General features: G+C 42.6%; 2 protein-coding genes across 11 annotated transcripts in view; one reads left to right on the forward strand and one right to left on the reverse strand.

Annotated features, from left to right (window-relative positions):
* LOC310902056 (small membrane A-kinase anchor protein) overlaps window positions 1-16,055 on the forward strand; it is a 74,432-nt gene extending 58,377 nt beyond the window's left edge. For 2 of the 9 annotated variants that reach the window (XM_083842954.1, XM_083842952.1), the window contains 7 exons: window positions 1,432-1,647; window positions 2,780-3,131; window positions 3,748-3,782; window positions 4,383-4,603; window positions 6,542-6,615; window positions 7,231-7,310; window positions 10,721-10,883. In XM_083842954.1, the coding sequence (XP_083699080.1) occupies window positions 1,585-1,647; window positions 2,780-3,131; window positions 3,748-3,782; window positions 4,383-4,487 (555 nt within the window). In that variant the 5' untranslated portion in view covers window positions 1,432-1,584 and the 3' untranslated portion in view covers window positions 4,488-4,603; window positions 6,542-6,615; window positions 7,231-7,310; window positions 10,721-10,883. Of the gene's footprint in view, window positions 1-1,431; window positions 1,648-2,779; window positions 3,132-3,747; window positions 4,604-6,541; window positions 6,616-7,230; window positions 7,311-10,720 lie in introns of all 9 variants that reach the window. The other 7 variants (XM_083842955.1, XM_083842956.1, XM_083842953.1 and 4 more) reach the window with 7 other exon arrangements.
* The window catches only part of HIBCH (3-hydroxyisobutyryl-CoA hydrolase), a 44,790-nt gene continuing 40,655 nt past the window's right edge, over window positions 14,521-18,655 (reverse strand). For both annotated transcript variants that reach the window (XM_083842927.1, XM_083842928.1), the window contains one exon: window positions 14,521-16,809. In XM_083842927.1, coding sequence (XP_083699053.1) covers window positions 16,694-16,809 — 116 coding nt within the window. In that variant the 3' untranslated portion in view covers window positions 14,521-16,693. The remainder of the gene's footprint in view (window positions 16,810-18,655) is intronic.

Here is an 18,655-nt window from a genome sequence, read left to right on the forward strand (position 1 = left end):
TAAGGGCTTGCCACCAATGACTCTTCACTAATTGAAATGGTCATCTTCCTTCCGTGGGAAGAAATTCCACTGTTAAAGAAATATTTTTATCTTGAATGACAATTAATACTCAGAAGTATTTCTGTAAAATTTCTTGGCTTTCTCTGAATTCCAGCACAGTTACCCCTTGTGAAAAGCCCCAAGAGCATTTGGAAAGCATTAGGCTTTTGCTGTATAATTGTCTTCAAGTTTAAAACAACCTGAGAGAATCCAGTATGGTGAAACTGCTTAGCATGAGTCACAAGATACTTGCAAAACAGTCTTGAATTTTCAGTAATTTGTTGTTTTCTTTTCTCTTGAAAGCAATTTTTCTTTTACTTATGCTTCTGGAGCATATGGTGCATATAAAATGAGGTTCTACATTACAAAAGTATCTCAACCCACTAAGCACTTTTATCTGGTGTGACTAATAATCCAACTGTCAATGAATCCCTGACTTTCTCTCGCAGATTTAATGTCCTATATGTAATAAACTGCTTGGCATCAACCTTTTGTCCTAAAGTCTTCTCCCTTAGGCCAGACTCCGGTCTTGCTTTTATCTCATCATATATAAGCCACGTATTGTAACAGTGCTACAAAAGACAGAACCTAAACCAGACAGCTATGCTTTTCGGTTCTAAATATGTACTGTCTTATCAATGCTTATTGGTAAAACTGCTAAGCATTGGTAGAAGCTGGGAGATGTATAAAAATGATGGAGAACGGATGAGGTTTATTTCAATCAGGCATCAAGTTTCTGACTGGAAAGCAGAAGTAAGGAAAGCATTTTCAGGGCTTATATTACAGAAAACAGAGGACAAAAGCTTCCTCTTTCCCACTTAATGTTTTTTTGGAAACTTTGTCATCCCTGTTCCACAAAAAAACACCAACATTTTCTTACTGTGGGCTTTTGAACAGTATTTCAATGAGATGTGGTATGATATAATTTCTTTAAAATATTACAGGATTTCTTAAACAACCAATACCCATTTTGTGAATTAAGTTTTGTTTTTTTAAAGATTCCTAAGATTGTTCTAGACAGACTTCCCAAACTTTCTATTAATTTCTAGATTATCCCCTAACACTTGTGGAAACAGAAGTATCTAACATCTATTACATTCAGTTGACTAAAAAACTGTGCTGTATAGAAACATATAATTTAGTTTATAACCCCTCTTCTGGTTTCTTCAGTTTTTATTGCTGACAATTGTTTTCTCCCATATTAGCACCTGTATTTAATACCCACACATTGTATCTCATTTGGTGGAGGCACACCACCTTTATAGTTTAACATAGTCGTAATTAACTTTTTAGCACATTTATAAGTATCCAGAAAAGTTCTAAGTAAATAATGTTGTTTCTTTACAGAATAGTTTGCAAACGTGGTGATTTGAATAGTTCCAAATGTTTTAGCACAGGTGTTTCTGCTGGAGACTTGGTAAGATTATGAATCACTGCAGCTCAGCCCTGAGCCCCAAAGACACCGATGCCTATGTGGAAGTGTGAGTACATACGTAAAACCGAGCACGTGCTTCAAGTTCTACTGCTGTCTGGGGTGTTTCACACATGTTTTGGAAAAGAACAGGTCTTTCCCCAAGTATTTCATCACGGTCACAGAGGAGACTGATGGTAAGTCAGCTATTCTCACACAGTGCTGAGGATTCATTATAATGTACATGAAGCTCAGTGAATATGCTGCTGGCTTGTGCTGTTTTTCTCATTTCAGCTATACCAGTATGCGCATGTTAAGTAACAACAAAAAAGAAGCATCAAATTTATAGCAGTGGGTTATGTATTATGTTTTTAATGTTAGAGGTATCTTCATGCAGGAAAGTACAATTAAGGTTTACATTTATATTCTTTATTCAAAGTTTGAAACTGTTGAACCATATCTGAGAGCAGGAGGATGGGACATTCCAAAAATAATCCTGATCTAGAAATCAATGTTGTGCCCTAAGGTTTGGAGCAAACGTGCAATTGCCACTGTGATGTACTTTTGGTAGTAACAGGGTTGAAAACTAGGGCAGCACTGAGCAATTTCTGTGGCCTGTGCTCAGGCTTACTCCGATTGCACTTGTTCCTACTTTTAATCAATGTGATTGCAAACATCATGAAAGTATTTTAAGAAATACTAGTTTTAAGAAAGTAAGTGCTTTGGTAAATCACACTTGCATGCAGAATGTAAAAGCAATGCATAATATAAAAGAGACTCAGGAAAAAGAAAAATCTATAGCCGGAACATTTTTCCATCAACAACATTTTAATTAAAATAGCCTCCTTTTAACTATGCACGCTACATAGCGTATTATTGCTCTCTACAGCTCCCTGCAAGGAAGGTGTGGGGAGCTGGGGTCGGCCTCTTCTCGCAGCTAACTATTGATAGGACTAGAGGGAATGGCCTCAAGTTGCCCCAGGGGAGGTTCAGGTTGGAAATGAGGAGACATTTCTTCTCAGAAAGAGCAGCCAGGCGTTGGGACGGGTTGCCCAGGGAGGTGGTGGAGTCACCGTCCCTGGGGGAGTTCAAGGAGAGGTTGGACGTGGTGCTTAGGGACATGGTTTAGTGGGTGACATTGGTGGTAGGGGGATGGTTGGACCAGATGATCCTGGAGGTCTTTTGCAACCTTAATGATTCTCTGATGTAAAATGGGTTGTTGCAGTGAAGCAGCCCCATTTTGTGACATGGGTTTGATTCTCACACTGTACCTTAGTGCAAGGCAGCCCAGCCACGTCAGGTAAAGCTGTACATCTTTTTGGTGAATAGGAGGCTTCGGCTGACGAGAACTTTATTATTCAGCTCTTCAGAACCCACACGGCCGCTTTTCAGACCGCACCACCTTCGTTTCGCCCTGTGCAGAAACGCCGGAGCCCCGCATCCTCCAGCTGCACCGGGCACCTTCCGCGGGGCCGGGGCTCTCCTTCGCGGGTCCCCGCGACCCTTAGGGCCGGGGAGGGAGCCGGGGACACCCGGGAGGGTGCCGGGGACACCGGGGGGGGGGCGGCCCCGTCCCAGCCCGCCCGCGTGAGGCGGAGCCGCGCCGCCTCCGCCCGCCGCCGGCTGCAGGCGGGGCCCCGCCGCCGCCCCGCGCCCGGAGGGAGCAGCCCCGGTGCCGCCGGTACGTGTCGGGGGGAGAGGGGACGGGGGGACCGCGGGGTGGGCGCCCCGCGAGAGGAGGAGGGAGGCAGGGGGGGTGCTCGGGGGGTGGGAGCCCCCGGCACATCTCTACGTGGGGCAATTAAATTAAAAAGCCCCCCCCCCCCCTTCTTCCCTGCCGGTCGCCCCTTCCCCTGTGCCCCCCGGGCAGTCCCTCCCGTGCTCCTGCCTTTCGGGTCCTGTGCTGGCGGCTGAGCCTGGTGGCACGAGCTGCAGGGTAAAGGTGAGCCCGTCAGGGTGAGATACCTGCGGGAAGGAAGGGGCTCACCGGTTCGCGCTGCAAGGAGCCACTGACAACAGGAGGAGGGGCTCCCTCGCTCCCCAGGATCTTGGCGTCCCCGGTCGTTGTCTGCAGCAGGCTGTCCTTGCCTGGCACCTGGGGAGGGCAGGAGCAGGCTTCGTAGGTCCTCAGTCGTAGCCCAAGCTGAGCAGCTTGGTGTTTGGGCACATTCCTCAGCGTAGCCTTGACAGTAGCTGCTGTGAGCGCTGGAACCCACCAGTGGCATCCTGGGGCAGGTGGTTGCGATTCTCTGGCCCTTGCTGAGAAAGGTGTTGAGACAGTATCCGTATCTTTCCAGGTCGCTCAGGGCAAGGAAACTGCTGCAGGTCTGGGGTAAACACTCTATATCCATTTGCTATGTCTTTGAGCACCGTTTGGGATTTGGGTCTGGGTTCTTAGGGAGTTTCAGGTCTCCTCCATGACCATTAGCTCTTCCTCCCTCTGAAGCAAGGCTTTCCTCTGTAATTTCTGTGGTTGGGTTCCTTCAGTTTTGGCTACACTTCCTGCAGGTGGAGCTTCTGAGCAGCTCAGCATCTTCGAGTCCTTCATCCCTTTCTTTTACAGCCTCACTCTGAAGATTTGCTTGATAAGGAAACTCCATTTGGTCTGGTCATATTCATTGAGAAAGCAAGTTTTGATAAATATCAGGCACCGCGTGCTTGTTCTTGTGTAGGGGATGGTGAGTCAATGACTCTCCCTTGCCCGTGGTCTGTCAGAGAGGCTGTACCACCACTGATAAGCGCCTGCTTGCTTGTATCCTGGGGGGCAAAACCACCAGGCGTTGAAAAGCCAAGCAGAGTGAGTGCATTGGACGTGTTTTCTCCACGTTCTGACAGATGCAGTAGTACCTACGGTTGCATGGGCAGCAGCTAAGCTAAACGAGAGCAGATCGTGTAAGGAGTTTTCAGCGTCCTCTTCACCTCTTCTCTTCAGGCTGCTCTCCAAGCTGAATGCAGTCCTGGCAGACAAACTGCTGTGCTGAAGGCAGGAGGGAGGATTTCAGGACAGGCTGACTGGGGCACACTTCTACTTTCATGAAATGACAGAGCTACCAAGCACGTGGCGATCTTAGCTTCTAACAAGACTGTTTCCTGGATGGAAACAAACTGTCTGACTGCTGAGGACTGGACCTAATGGCACGACTGTTTTCTGAGGTATTGCTGTTTTGATGTAAAGGTTCCTTGCTTCACCTTTGCTTGCTGCACCAACCATCTTCTTATTGAAAAGCCTTTTTAACCGAGCTAGTGGTCATGCCTAACTCTGGAAGGAAAGACTGAAAGAAAAGTGCTACCCAGTCCTGTGCTGCTGCCCCAGTCAGCTACAAGCTGGCTTAGAAGCCCGCAGAAGTTAATCGGTTCTAGCCAGGGAGGGAGGCTTTAAAATTCCAGCATGTGCTGTGAGATAGCCAGGAGACTTTCACTGACGCTCTAATCCTGCCGGCACAGCGATTGTTTGCATCTCCTGCATCCAGCCCCTCCAATCTGCAGCTCTTATCTCTTGTCAGCAGCAAGCAACACCAGGGAGAGGGAACGGCCCTGTGAGGGATGAGGCTCTGTGCTTGCTTGTCATTGCCTGGGTTGTTTTGGTGTATTTGGGTATTTCAGTGATTGCCTGAGGTAGCTGAGTCTTGGGAATCGTCTTAAAATAGCATTTTAACTTTCTTCTCCTGTGATTAGAAAGAGACTTCCTCATAAACGCGTGTCCATGCATCTGCTCTGTAGGATTTGCAGAAAGCTGGATGTTAAGGAGAGGCAGAAACGTAAACCTGCTGGGCTGGAGCGTTTTGGGAGCCCCTGCCTGGGGCTGCTCTGCACAGGGGAGCCTCTGAATCGTACGGCGCTGGCGGGGGTGCTGCGCACTAAGCGCATGATTTCGTCCCTCCGCCATTTGGGTGCCGTAGCTGTTGGGAATACCCGTCGTGTGCCCTCGTGCCTGACACCGCACCTTGCTAGGGAGAGGGAAGGCAGCCTTAGGATGTGCTGGGTTTCTGCTCCTCTCTGCTATTGCAGGGAGGACGTAAATATTTAATGTGGTAAGGTGCAGCCCAGAGGTCTGGGTGCCCCAAGTGCTGCTTGGTTTACCTCTGCTTGTTAATACGTTAGGTCACCTGTCATTCAGCGTGGGTGGGTCTGAATTTCCTTGTGGTGTGCTTGTCTGGCATGTTTCCCACATAAGTCTGAGAGAAGTTTGTAATCTCAGTGGAAATATAGGGAAATTTTGTTCCCTTTGTGTTTAATTTTTCAGATGTTTTTTAGAAGAAAAAAATATATGCTATTTTTCAAAGGCTGAGAAATTCTGTTAAGGCTAGCTGCACATCTAGCTAGCATGCATAACCACTGGTTGGGTATTTCTGCAATGTATATTTTGTGGGTAGTTTTGGAGGCCCCGTTGCTAGTTTTTGCTATCGACAGTAGGGAGAACTTGTGCTGAACCGTTAATAACATTTCTATCCCTATTCTGCAACATCAATATTATAAAAAATTTCAAACTCCTCCTCTCTCCAACAGCCCAGAAAACTGTGCTGCTGCTTTTTCATAGTCCAAGAAAGCAAGAGGCTTCAGTTTAGCTGGCTTTATTACAACAGAGTAATACAATTCCCCTGGTAATGACAGCACTGTGATTGTCTGACCGTTCTCCCTTTGTGCTTGGATGATAAATGTTCCAGGTCTCGGCATCTCTCTCGGAGATGGAGAAAATCAGAGAGGACTTTTAAGATTAGACACAAGATGGGGCACTCCAGATGCTTGACATAATACCCTTCCTACAGCCCAGCCGAAACCGTCCCTACCTGGACTTGCTGTGGTAGGGGGAAGAGGGCTGACATCCTGCGAGTGGGACAGGAGCCCCTTACCCAAGCAGTGGCCCCACTGCATGCCCAGGGCTAGGTACTGGACATACATTGCTGCAGCCTCTCACTCGGTGTAATTTCTGAAGTGCTGCATCATCCTTTTGCATTTGACAAAGTCAAACACTGGGGGTGAGCAGGCAAGCAGAGTTCTGCATGGAGAGCACTTAGAGATTCGTCTAGCTTTGCGACAATACACAACGTTGACACCTTCCTAAGTGCTAAGTTTTATCAATTCCCTTTGCAGAGTCCCAGCCGTGAAGCTGTCTGTGCTGTACTGGGGACAAGGGGGATGATTTGTTAAAAGCAGATGCATTACTGGTAAGTAGCACACTGAGCTTCCCTCATGGGCATCGAGGAAGAAGCTAAATGCCTCCGCGTTACAGGGATTCACGTTGGAACCTACAAGTTTGGGAAGTGAGGAGCCTGGTTCCGTTAGGGCAGAAATTACCCACTGTGTCCAACTGGGCAAGGCTACGCTGAGCTATCTTGAAAAGTATGACTTATTTTTAATCAGCTGACAGCTAAAATAGAGAGCGTTAGAGAAAGCGATTCATTGCAGTGTAGTACTGGTCTTCACAGAGATTCTTCAAAGGTCTTACTGATGGAAACCATTGACATGGTAGCAGGAACCTATTTGCCTGTGATAGCTACAGATGCTGCATGTCAGGAAAGCTTTCTTTTAGGCCTCTCTCTGTCATATGTAAACATATTCCAGAGAGAGAAACGAAATTCTTGTTTTTGGATAGTTCACATTTATCCTTTTGTAATTTTGTATTGATGATTTTAATGCTAAAACATCTTTATTTATCTAAATAAAACTGCAGTTATGCTATTAATGTCTCCCATCCTGTTCCCCCCTCTTTCTGTATTTTGTACGGCATGAAACTGCAGGAAACTGCAGGCATCTTTTTAATACTGTTTTATTTTCTTCAGCAGTGATTAGAAATGGACTTAGCTTGGCAGGAAACACTGAAGAAGGCTGGCAAAGAGACTGCTTGGCCCTCTCATGCAAGGTGAGTTCAGCATGGTGCAGCTCCCTCAATATTTTCTGTCTTTGTATTGCCACCGTGCATGGACGTATAGTTAAGTAACAGGTGAAACAACACCTGAACTTGAAATTCCAGGGATACGTTTTCAGGACCCTTTTAGAAACAACGCAGAGTGTGTATAGAATTGAAGTTAAATGAGGTATTTAAAAGCTTATCGACTACATGTCCACCCAAATTGAGCACAAGAACTTGTTGATTTAGCTTGTCTGAAAAATATATTTCACTTACTGTAAAATTGGTCTTTAAAAAGAGAATATCTGTTAAGACTTGTAATGGTGCTGCTTTAACTCCTGGTTAAGAGTGGAACAGAACAGATGGCAGCACACCGAATTCTGCCTGAGCTGAGCACAAAAGCGTGTCCAGCGAGCAGCTACACCCACAGAGGTTTTGGCCTGAGCCTTGAACCATCTATGCAGTGGTTCCTGAAATGCACCTGACCACAGGTTACAGCTTGGATGCTGACACAGATTCTTATCTGACAGTGTTGCCTTGAGCAGTTGCTGAATAAAGCATTGTGCCAGGAGTAAAATGAACTCTTGGCACCCCTCCCTTCCTCCCCCCGCCCAAAAAAAAAGTGAGTTTTGAGCAAAAAGCTAGGCATGTTAAACTCCAGGTCATAACTTAGCACTCTGGAGATGAGTTAGGTAGGGAGGATTTAAACAGTGCTTTATCCCATATGCGCAAGCAACAGTTGTCAGAAAAAAAGGAAAACAGAAGATTGAGGGCAACTTCATGTACGATCATTTATGTGCCAACAATTATTAACTCAAATAGAGCAGGCAAACTATAAAACATACTACACCGACTTGGTAAGGACTGCACTCTATAAATAATGAAACGAGCAAGAGTCTAGAATTGAAACTAGGGTCAATAACTTTGCATTAAGCCTAACTACTAATCAATTTGAAGCAATTTAGTTGTCTTGCATGTCTTGCTATCCAGCAGTTTTCCAGCCCACCCCTTTCTCTGCACAGGACAGTCACACCAACATTTGAGTGAGCACAAATGAAAAGGCAGAGGTAAGAAGGTGGGAACAGAGGTAAATCCTCGAGAGGAAGATGCTAGCCTTTCTTTTTGCCTGTTTTAGGAGATGTTTGTCCTCCTTCTATTCTCATTACCTCCATCTTTCTGCTAGATGCTAACTCATCTGTTGTCCCTTAAAAAGGGGAAAGGAAATCTCCAAGTTGTAGGAGCAAAACATCTTAACACGATAAAACATGAACTAAAACCGGTATACTAAAACCCCTCTGAAAAGTGCCCAAAAATGGTAACATAGAAAAGAATTTGGCTCCAACCTTAGATTAAAAAATCCAAATTCAGATGGTCGTTAGATAAAATGTTGAGATGAAACTGACAAAAATACATTGGTATATCAACTGTGGCATAGAACATCTGAACACTATTCAAAATATGGTAGGAGAAGCTGAGGTTTTTATCTATAATATTTATAGTTCTGGCTAAGACTAAGGAGGTCATGAGATCTAACCTGAAACTTCTGACTGTCACTGGTAGTGTAATGAGAAGGGCAGGCTGTGTACCACACATGAAGCTTGTGAATTACCTTGACTGGATAAAGATTGCAGCTTTCGGGTATTAGCAGTGCTGTTGGTGATTCTGTACCATAGTAGATCATTTGAGATATGTATTTGTCCAGAAAGGCAAGGAAAAGGCAAGGAAATTATTTTATTAATGTTTTATTAATGATAAATATTGAAATTAGATGTGTGCAAGAAAAAACTATTAAAATGTTTTGAATTATTCAGAAGTCTGAATTGCATTCAGACATCTCCTTGGCCTCTGGTCTGTAAGCATGGTAAGTTTCATTAATACATGTAGTTGAAAAACATAGGTATGAGCCTCACGTTTGTTTGTTGTTTTTTTTTTTCATAAATCTCCCGAGGGATATATATGGTTTCTTGTGCAGTTAAGAGAATCCTTCTTTGTGTTCATTTAATAGCAAGTTCTTAAAATAAAAATCTCCCCAATAGTTTCACTCTCTTCTGTGTTGGTTGAAACTACCAAAGCTAGTGGCAGGGTCTGGCATATGCTGCATCATGTCATTATGGACAATAGAAACTTATAGAATTTTATTAGAGTGATTTACAAACATTTTTCTAAAATGCTGAGATGTTCTGATACCGAGCAGATGATACAAAAATGTTTGTACCTACCTTGTGGCTTCAGGAGCCCTTCAGGTCTGAGTTTCTGCCAGGAATGCCACCCACTGCTTCTGAGTGCTGGGCTCCAGTTTCACATCCTCTTTCCTGAAGAGGTAGGGATGTGTTCAAGAACTAGCAGGAGGAGGAGGGAAGCTTGTCACCAGGAACCTGACTCTCATGAGTCAGCTGCTGGGCTGAGGAAGCCCTGTCCTACCTGTGAGGACTGCCTGCCTGCAAATGGATTTCCTCTGCAAATATGTGCCTGTGATCAGCTTACCGGCTTGGAGCCTCTATTTCCCCCAGTAAATTAAATAAACAAGGCTTCGCATCTTTGCCATAATTATGTTTTCAAAGGCTATTTACAAAAAATGTTTAACTTTGGCTGACCTTAGTACAACGTCATCGTGTGAAGCTGTAGGGAACAGTTGGTTTCTGTGCAGCACAGTCTTTATTTTGGCTGGCAGTCTCTTAACTCTGGGAAGTGGGTACGCTCATGCCAAGCACAGTCAGGCGTAGCATGAATTCTGCTTTGCCTGCATACGGAAAGTAGCCTGAGCACCAGCTCTGCAGGCTAGTAAACAGAAAACATGAAGCAGAACTGGGGAGGAAACAGTTCTGAGTCTTGATGAGTTTGACAACAGGACCCTCTCATGTGTTGAGAAAGGAGAAAAAAGCAGAAACTTCTATTAGCAAGTTCTTGTGAACCACATCTGGAGGTCAGGTGCTTTGTAGAGCACTTGTTCTTGAAGCTGAGCATATCTCCCTGCATTTTAAGTAACCTGAGTCTCGTTAGGTGTTGTTGCGTGATGCTTTTGTCAGTGGGGGGGGGGGGGTTGTTTGTTTTCACTTTTTTGAACAGCAGCAGTCTCTGGAGTTAAATGGTATTTGTTTACTGATTGAGGAAAATAGCACTGTGTGATCTGTTTGGAAGAAACTTCTTTTTCCCTAGATCTTTGCATTTATATTGCATACAGACCATTATATATGGTTTACTAGTTCATACCACATACTGGGAATTGCACTAAAGGGCATCTTGAATTCAAGTCAGACTTTGCCTAATAATTGTAGTAGATGGATGTTACTGATAAACAAAACGTTTTATGCGTGCCGTGCGCAGTTGGTTCTACAAGCTTCTGTAGCAAATCCAGCTTTCCTTTGAGCTCACTGAGAACGGTAAGCTGTATATTTCATTTACATGAAACACTGTTTTGACAGATTTCTCCAGAAGTAAAGAAGCACTAAAGGAGATATTCTGTTCCTCCGAAACAACTGCAGCTGCTGGCGAGAAGCAGCAACACTGTGCAACAAACGAGGAAACCATTTCCAGGTTACCAAAACATGCCGTGGAACTGAATTTTGCAGCTGCATTTTCAAATGTACCATGGGATGCATCAAATCCAAGGATGCCTTTCCGGGTTCAAACGCCATCCTGGTTGAAGGGAGCAGGGAAGGTAACGAAGGATGCACTGGGGAGAAATCATCACTGATAGCAGTGATGGTGGACGAGAAAGGTCCATCGAGCACCATAGTGCTGGACTATGCACACCGTCTCTCCCATGAGATTCTTGATCAGGCGGTGAAACAGTGGGCAGTGACAGAAAGCAAATACAGCGACATTCCCTTTATCGAGAGCGATGTGCCCTGAGCCTTCGTTCACAGTGCGTGTCCTGTCTGCTGAGCAGTTTTATTCGGTACTAGTGCAAATAAAGTAAAATCAGCTGTGACTTGAGCATACTGCCACTAGCTGAATGCATTTGCAAGGAGAGGCTGGAAAAAATGCCTTTTAATCTATATTGCTAAGAAACTACTTGGATTACACTAAAATCTCTTAATCAAGTGTTATTTGTTATCAGCCGTAAGTTGAGTGTAGTCTGTCTTCATGTTGAGTGTGATCTGAAGTAAGTCTTAAAAAAAGAGGAGGAAAATAATGCAGCTGCCTTGCAGCTGAACAAGTACTGCCACAGAGGCCCCCAAAGATGCTTAAGAACAAAGCCCGGATTATTTTTATGTACTGCATAAAAAAAGTATGGCCTGTTTGTAGGTGAAAGTAAGGACCGTATGCTTGGCAAATTTGTTTGTGTTCTGCTAAAGTGAAACCAGGTTCTTCTATGTAGCAAAGATAACTGCTGTTGTAAATTTTACTTTTGATTCTTTGACCAGACTAAGCCTGTAAACCACAAAATAATGAAGGTGATAAGAAGCATTTTATAAAACCAAATAGTATTCAGGGAACCATATGGATTATGATACTTCTCAACTTCCATTCTGAATAGAACCAGTGAGAAACGTTACAATATTGATAAACAGTGCATTATAATTAAGTTAACAGATGCTCTGGCTTCTGTACATGCATGAAGTCTATTCTCTAGAATCCCACAGCAAGACAGTTTAACATCTCATCACTGTGTTCAAACCAAAGCTGTTTACTTTTTTTTGTTACAACGCTGGGGTTTTGTTTTGCTTTGTTTGTTTGTATTGTTTATTGTGTTTTGTTTTGTTTTGTTGTGGGTTTTTGGTGTAGCAATGTTTTAGGAGCATTTATTTCATGGGACTATGGTGGCATTACACTGAAATTTCACTCTAATGTAACGCCCTGGGCACAGTATGCATTCCTTCAGCTCCTGCAGACTCATCACGTACCCACTGATAAAACCATTTGATGATGCAAATACAAACTACAGGAACCTCAAGCCTGAGCAGAGCACTGAGCTAGTGAATAAGCCTTAGGCCCAACGCTAAAGGGCTACTACATTCTTTAGCGATTTTATTGAGCTCGAGTTCTCACGCTGCACCCTGCCTCTCCAGGACTTGAAGCCTGACCTACTGCACTCATAACTGGGATTTGATGTACTGAGGAGGAGGTAAATTAGTCATTTAAACCTCCAGTGTTGCTGACATTTTATACAAAGCACATGCCTTGTAAGAAGCTTGCTTTTTTTTTTAGCACCTGTTTGCACCTTTTTCTGTTACAGCCAATTTAACAGACGTAGATTTTTCCTAGATCAAAGTGCTTTCCATTTTATGTTGTCATTTTATAAGAAAAAAAAATGCTTTCCATACTGGCAAAAACTGTTACTATTTTTAAAAGGTACACATAGTTCTAGTAACTGGTACAAAGTATGATTTTCAGGCAATGGTAAGCAAGCAGAAAGAGGTCCGTTTCAATGGTTATTTTTAGCTTATTCTCACACGTGACCTGAGAGGGGACGCGGCTATTTTCCAAACTTTGTGACACAAACTTCATTACTTGAAGTTCATTTAGTGGGGAAGTGGTTGTATCAGGAGTAAGTGGCAAAAAATACTTCTTTGTAACCCAGCACAAGACTGCCATGAATTCACACTGACCAGACTAGACCCTGCTCATGAAACTGTTCTCAGGCTTTTGCTGAAAAAGGGAAAGAATCCGCTTATGTTGTAATGTCATCTTCTTTGAAGTCGTATGTAAAGAAGGCAGTATGGCTCATTTAAATTCTACTGCTAACAGTGGTGTTCCTTTAAGCTCTAAAGCATGTAGAACGCTGAATCATAACTTATGTTTGCCATATCTAAAAAAGCTCCAAGCTAGATGCAAGAGTGAATTAAAAAGCAAAAACAAAACACTGATTTGATCAGTATATGTTAATTTGATACCGCTTAAACAGAGTATTAATGTTTCTTATATAGCTAAAAGAAAGCTTTATTACAAAAAAGCTAACCTTTTTGCAACATTAGTGTTAACTCAAGAGCTAATGTGCTGAAGACAGTAATTAAATGAAAAATAAATGGCCCCAACTCCCCAGACGTTGTTTGTCAGCTAGGTGGATATAGATGAGCATCAGAAAAATTTACTCACCTAAATGCACTTGCAAGATTTAGGTACGATCTGCCTTGGCCCGTGCACACGTACCCCAGTGGCTGCCACGAGGAGCTGGGTGCTGCAGGGCTCACTGCTGCAGCATCTGGAGCCTTTTCTTTGGGGGTAGCCATAGCACACAGCACTTTTCTGCAGCTCCTCCACTGCAAGGCTGCTGCTGCAGGGCCCAACAGCAGGCAGAAATGGAAGGTAAAGTAGCCTACAGGAAAGTTGTAGCATCCATACTGATAAATCCTCAACGTGTCCCCAAAGGAGAAGTCACCTGGGTGTCATGAAGCATGTGTGACCGTGAGCTCCCAGCTGGTGTGCGGGCCGTGCGGCAGCTGTGCAGCTTACCCAGGCAGCCACTGGAAGGATGGCATGGTGCTGGTTGTGTCTGCATCAGTCGCTCACCCGCAGCCACAAAGCTCGTCTTCCCTCACGCGTGCTTGAAGACTACAGCAGCTCCAGTACGGCCTGAAGTGCTAGTCCTGCTGGCTTGTGCCTGACGCTGCAGGGAGAGCTCACAGCACGTGGAGAACAAAGCAGCTTACAGGAAACAGGGGGGGCAGCTTCTCACCAGGAAAATAAATCTTCTACATGAAACTGTCCTTAGTAAATAAAGCCATTAGCCCTAGTAAAAATAAATAATTAAATCTGTTCGATGCTACAGCTGGGAGAGACTGAAGGAGATTTCTTCCCAGAATTCTGTGGTATATTTAAAAGATGCAATAGTGACACACAGTAATAATAAAAATAAAGGTTTCTTTACCCAAATAAAATTCCATCTGTCTACTTATCATTAGATTATTCTCTGGTCTTGTAAAGCCACTTTCTGTGCTAAGTTGCCACCGATTCTTCGATTTGATTTTGTGTAATAAAGGCATTCCAGTATCGGACTGGCATACTTGGAAAAAAAACACGTACTTCTATTTAGGAGTTAAAATACATTTGCTTTCTGCTTTCTCCATGGAACAAAAGCATAGTCTGAGTGGGTACTATGTGACTGACTTGATATCCTAATAATGGTTTAAAACACGTTAACTGCAGCACAACTTTATAAAATTGACATTTCTGTAATATGGCACATCGGTACTCCCAAATAAAACACACTACAATATATTTTTACAATATTTTTTGTGGAAAATATTTTCTTGTGGACCAAATAAAATTAAAATGACCATTCTGCTTGTAAGACTTTTATTTGATAAAAATGCACAGATTGGACAAGGTCTTGTTACCATGAGCTTGGGATAATTCCCCTTCACAAAAATTTTGGAAGCAAATGAACATGCAAGTTGATGTTTATTCATTCAGAAGTATGCTTTTGCTAAAGTGTTTTAGGTCCTTTCCAAGCACAGAAGGCATGATCCCTACAACCCTGGGGATTGCTCTGTTGTCTGTTATTTATAGTAGCTGACAATTGCTGGTTTTGTACAAGAATATTGGAATGAACCAATTTTGTTTAAATAAATTAAAAATAGCCATTGTTTAAGAATGTAAAATATTAAAAAATAAAAAGAAGGGGGAGGTTTACATTCCTTACAGCACCAATGAGGTAGAAATTCAAGTCATATTTTCAGAAGTTATCCTAAAGGTTTTAACGAAGCCTCTCAACTACTTTTGAAAATAAATTCAGGGACTATCTCATAGCAAATACGTACAGGGTAACATTAAATGGCAGCTGAAATTTTACCAATTTTATCTTAAAGAATCTAGTGACAATGCCAAGTGCCATTTCCTTTCTTGATTTTGCTCACCTCAATCTAGAAGTTCACCTTGATGCTTGAATTTCCTGAACTTCGTTTCCAGGCAGCAGCTTCTGGGCAGGAAGGAGCCCGAAGCCAGCGCAGACCATTACTGTTGGAATCAAAACCTGTCCAATGTCGAGAACTCCACCGTGGCTCTGCCTTTTTTAATTCCCCACTGCTGATAACTGACTGTGTTGAACCGAAGTCTTGTTCCTTTAATGTCAGTGGTTCATCTTTCCTAGGTCTTCAGAGCCAGAATTGTGTATTTGTGACCTGTCTATAACTAGAAACAAGTTGCAACAGATACTGACTTGATTAGCCATAAAAAAGCGTGCAGTCTTAACACTGAACAAAGATTTGTAGCTGTGTTGCATACACAATAGAAAAATTATTTTTATCCAAAAAAGATTATAATTGTATCAAGGGGCTCTGGTTATGTCATATATAACCATACATATATGTCATACATATGTAAATGTTGTTAGCATCACAACCCAGCAACCTTTACTGAACATACAGTGAGGGGTTTTTTGCCAACTGTTTAGATGTTGATGCCCACAAACACACTTGCTAGGCTATGTTGTGTTAAAGAACTACAGGATCTATGTAGCAGCAGATACTTTGTTTTCCACCGCTCTGTATCATCAGTTCCTACTGCTTTTCACAAGTTTCCCACCCAGCAGACAGGGACACTTCCAGTTCAGGATGTTCATGGATATAAATGAAAGTGAACCCAGACTGGTTGATACAGCTCAGCTCCAGCCCCCTGCGGTATTAGGGCTGAGCTCAAATTTGCAGCAGCAGCAAATGTTCTCCTTGGCACTGAGACAAGTTCTGAGACAGTTACTGCTTTGCCTGTGAGACCAGGACAGGCTCTAGCAATGCTTGAAATCATAAAAAACTCATTATGCAGTTCAATCAATGGCATTAAAAAAAAAATAAAAGGTTTGACAAGCAAACAGAAACGTGCTGTAGCCTCTGGCAATATTATGACGTTGGAAACAATGTCTGTATCACGTGGCAAGACTGAATACTGACCAAACGTTAAATCAATAGAACAATTTCTTGCTCTCAGGCTAATACTATGTCAGTCTGATCTTTTATTTAAAAGACCACTTAGCATCATGAATTTGGCATGTCTTACATTTCCCTTTGTAGTGTTGACCATTTTAAAGCTGTAAGTATATTTTAGTTTTGCTGTATAGAAAAGAACCTGAGGCACAATCCTGGTTAACAGCTCACTGACAGAGCCAAGAACACCAAGGTCTCCTGACTTCTTGCTTATTAGGTCATCCCTTCACCACGCTGTCTCCCTGCACGGTTCCTCCTAACAGCTGATGCAAAAAAAAAAAAAAAAAAAGTTAATCACTGTCTAACAGCAGTAAGAAGAGTAGTTTGCCTTGAAGTCATTTTTCCCCTTATTAATACGAGAGATAATTACGTTGTCATTACAGTAGCTTAAGAAAAGAGAATGTACCTGATCACAAAAAAAGCAGACTTACTAATCTCAGGCTAGCTAAAAGTCGTGTCAAGCTTTACCACACTGCGATTCATTTTTATATCACAAAATTAAGCACTTGTGTAAGGTGTCAATGGACTCGATCATTACAACTTGAGATCGTTGTTTCCCAGTGGCTTAAAACAATTGTCCACAAATTCATCGCTGACTTCTTCTAAAGCAGCTGGCTTCCATCTGGGGGATTGGTCTTTGTCAATCAGCACTGTCAGGTGGGGTATAAAAACAAAGAAATGGCTTGTAAGTGCTTGCTAATTAAGATGACTTCAGATTGCATTGATGTAGGCAACTACAGTGAATACACGGGGGGGAGAAAAATCAGTCTGCTCCAGAGAAGACAGGAGTTGTAACGTGTACTCTTTTACTCTCATCAAAACTCTCATCACCTGTGCAGAGACATATCTGGGGGCTGGCAGATGATAGGAAGAATGCTGGATCGCTCCGGAAGAAGCCAACACTGATAAAGTTTCTGGTCCTTTCCAAACCTTCAAAAGGTTTGTTCAGTACCCAAGCTTTTAATGATCAGCCCTGAAATTAGCGCTTTCTGTCAGACCTGCTACCCTTGGCTGTCTTCTGTTCTTTCATGTGGAACTGGCAACAGCATGCATGATGCTCCTTTTGGACAAGGGCTATTTATTACAGCTCTGTGCAAAATCTGACTCTGTAGAGAACAGCAAATGACTTAAAGCGGGTTTTAAATTCCTGGGGCTAATTTAAACACATCACAATCATTGAAAACTAATCATTGAAATAATTAATGAGGAAGCAGCTCAGCAGAGTATCTTTGGGACAATCGGGAGTATTTACTTGTAAATACTGACAGCTGCTGTAGACCTGTGGATTTAATTGTGAAGATTTGTATAATCTTACTATACATACTTTACACTGTGTCCTGGGAAATGCACAACTGAAAATAAAAATCACCAGTGAATGGCTTTAACGTAAAAGGTTACTGAGACAATATCAATTCTCAGAAAACATTCCTGGTATCACAGGAACGTTGAAGGCAGCAAGATGAACAGCTGCACTACAATAGTAAGACACAAAAGTTTATTTGTGCGTAAAAAAGAATGATATGAATGGAATTTGAGCAGGTCCTTCAGAGCTTCTTTCTGGCTTCAAGACAACCCACAATGGTACTATTCAAAAACTGAGCTCATTTAGAAATATTTTTATAATTTCAAAAAGAACAGCTATAGTACCTGTAGCTCTCTAGGATACAAGAACCACCCAAATCCCCTTCTCAACCCACGTTCCCCTCAGCTTCTGCTACAGAGATGCACCTGTGTCCTAGGAGACCTCCTGACCAACACAGCCCACAGCATATAAGGGATGATGGGCAGGAAGCAGCTTGTGGGTTTCTCTGCTGATGAAGAAGTCAGGATAGGATGGTTCTAGAAGCTTGCAGGTAGGTGAGTTTCACAGAGACTAGCTATTTGGAAGAATAATGCCTGGTTTTTGGTATGTTGTTGTGTCTTTCTAAGTAGGCTTTGTTCTTGGTAACTGAACTAGAAACACTGAGAATAAGAAACGTGCAGAGGAGTTAGATTTGAAGTTCAGTAGAAGGAATGTCCACCTAAAGATTGTGTCTTATCAAAAGACATATTATGGCAGCTTATGACTTTAAAACATCTTAAGTAAAATGTTGTTTTTTTTCTATCAAACAGCACTTGGTGGATGCCTAGAAAACAAGTACCAATGAAATGACAATTGCACTAACTAGTATTTCTGTAGCTGGAGATATACAAACATCATTTTTTTTTTTTTAGCCTTGTAACTACTAAGAGAAAGGAGTATTTGTGAATTGGAGCCCTGAATCCATTTATCCTCAAGTATAGGACTAAGGCCTCCTTAGGTACAAATAAACACCAACTTTGAATAGAAATGCACCATATAGATATATTAGAATCTAGGTGGGTAATTCCTTAAAAGCAATGTTATGTTAAAAAGTGACTTTATAACTGAGTAATTTGACTGGGTAAGCTCTTTTACACTTTTTTGTATATGGTGATATGAAGCTACTGACTGGTTAGGGTCAAAATATATAATCA

This window comes from Anser anser, assembly GCF_964211835.1.
Source record: "Anser anser genome assembly, chromosome: 6".
NCBI classification, from domain to species: domain Eukaryota; kingdom Metazoa; phylum Chordata; class Aves; order Anseriformes; family Anatidae; genus Anser; species Anser anser.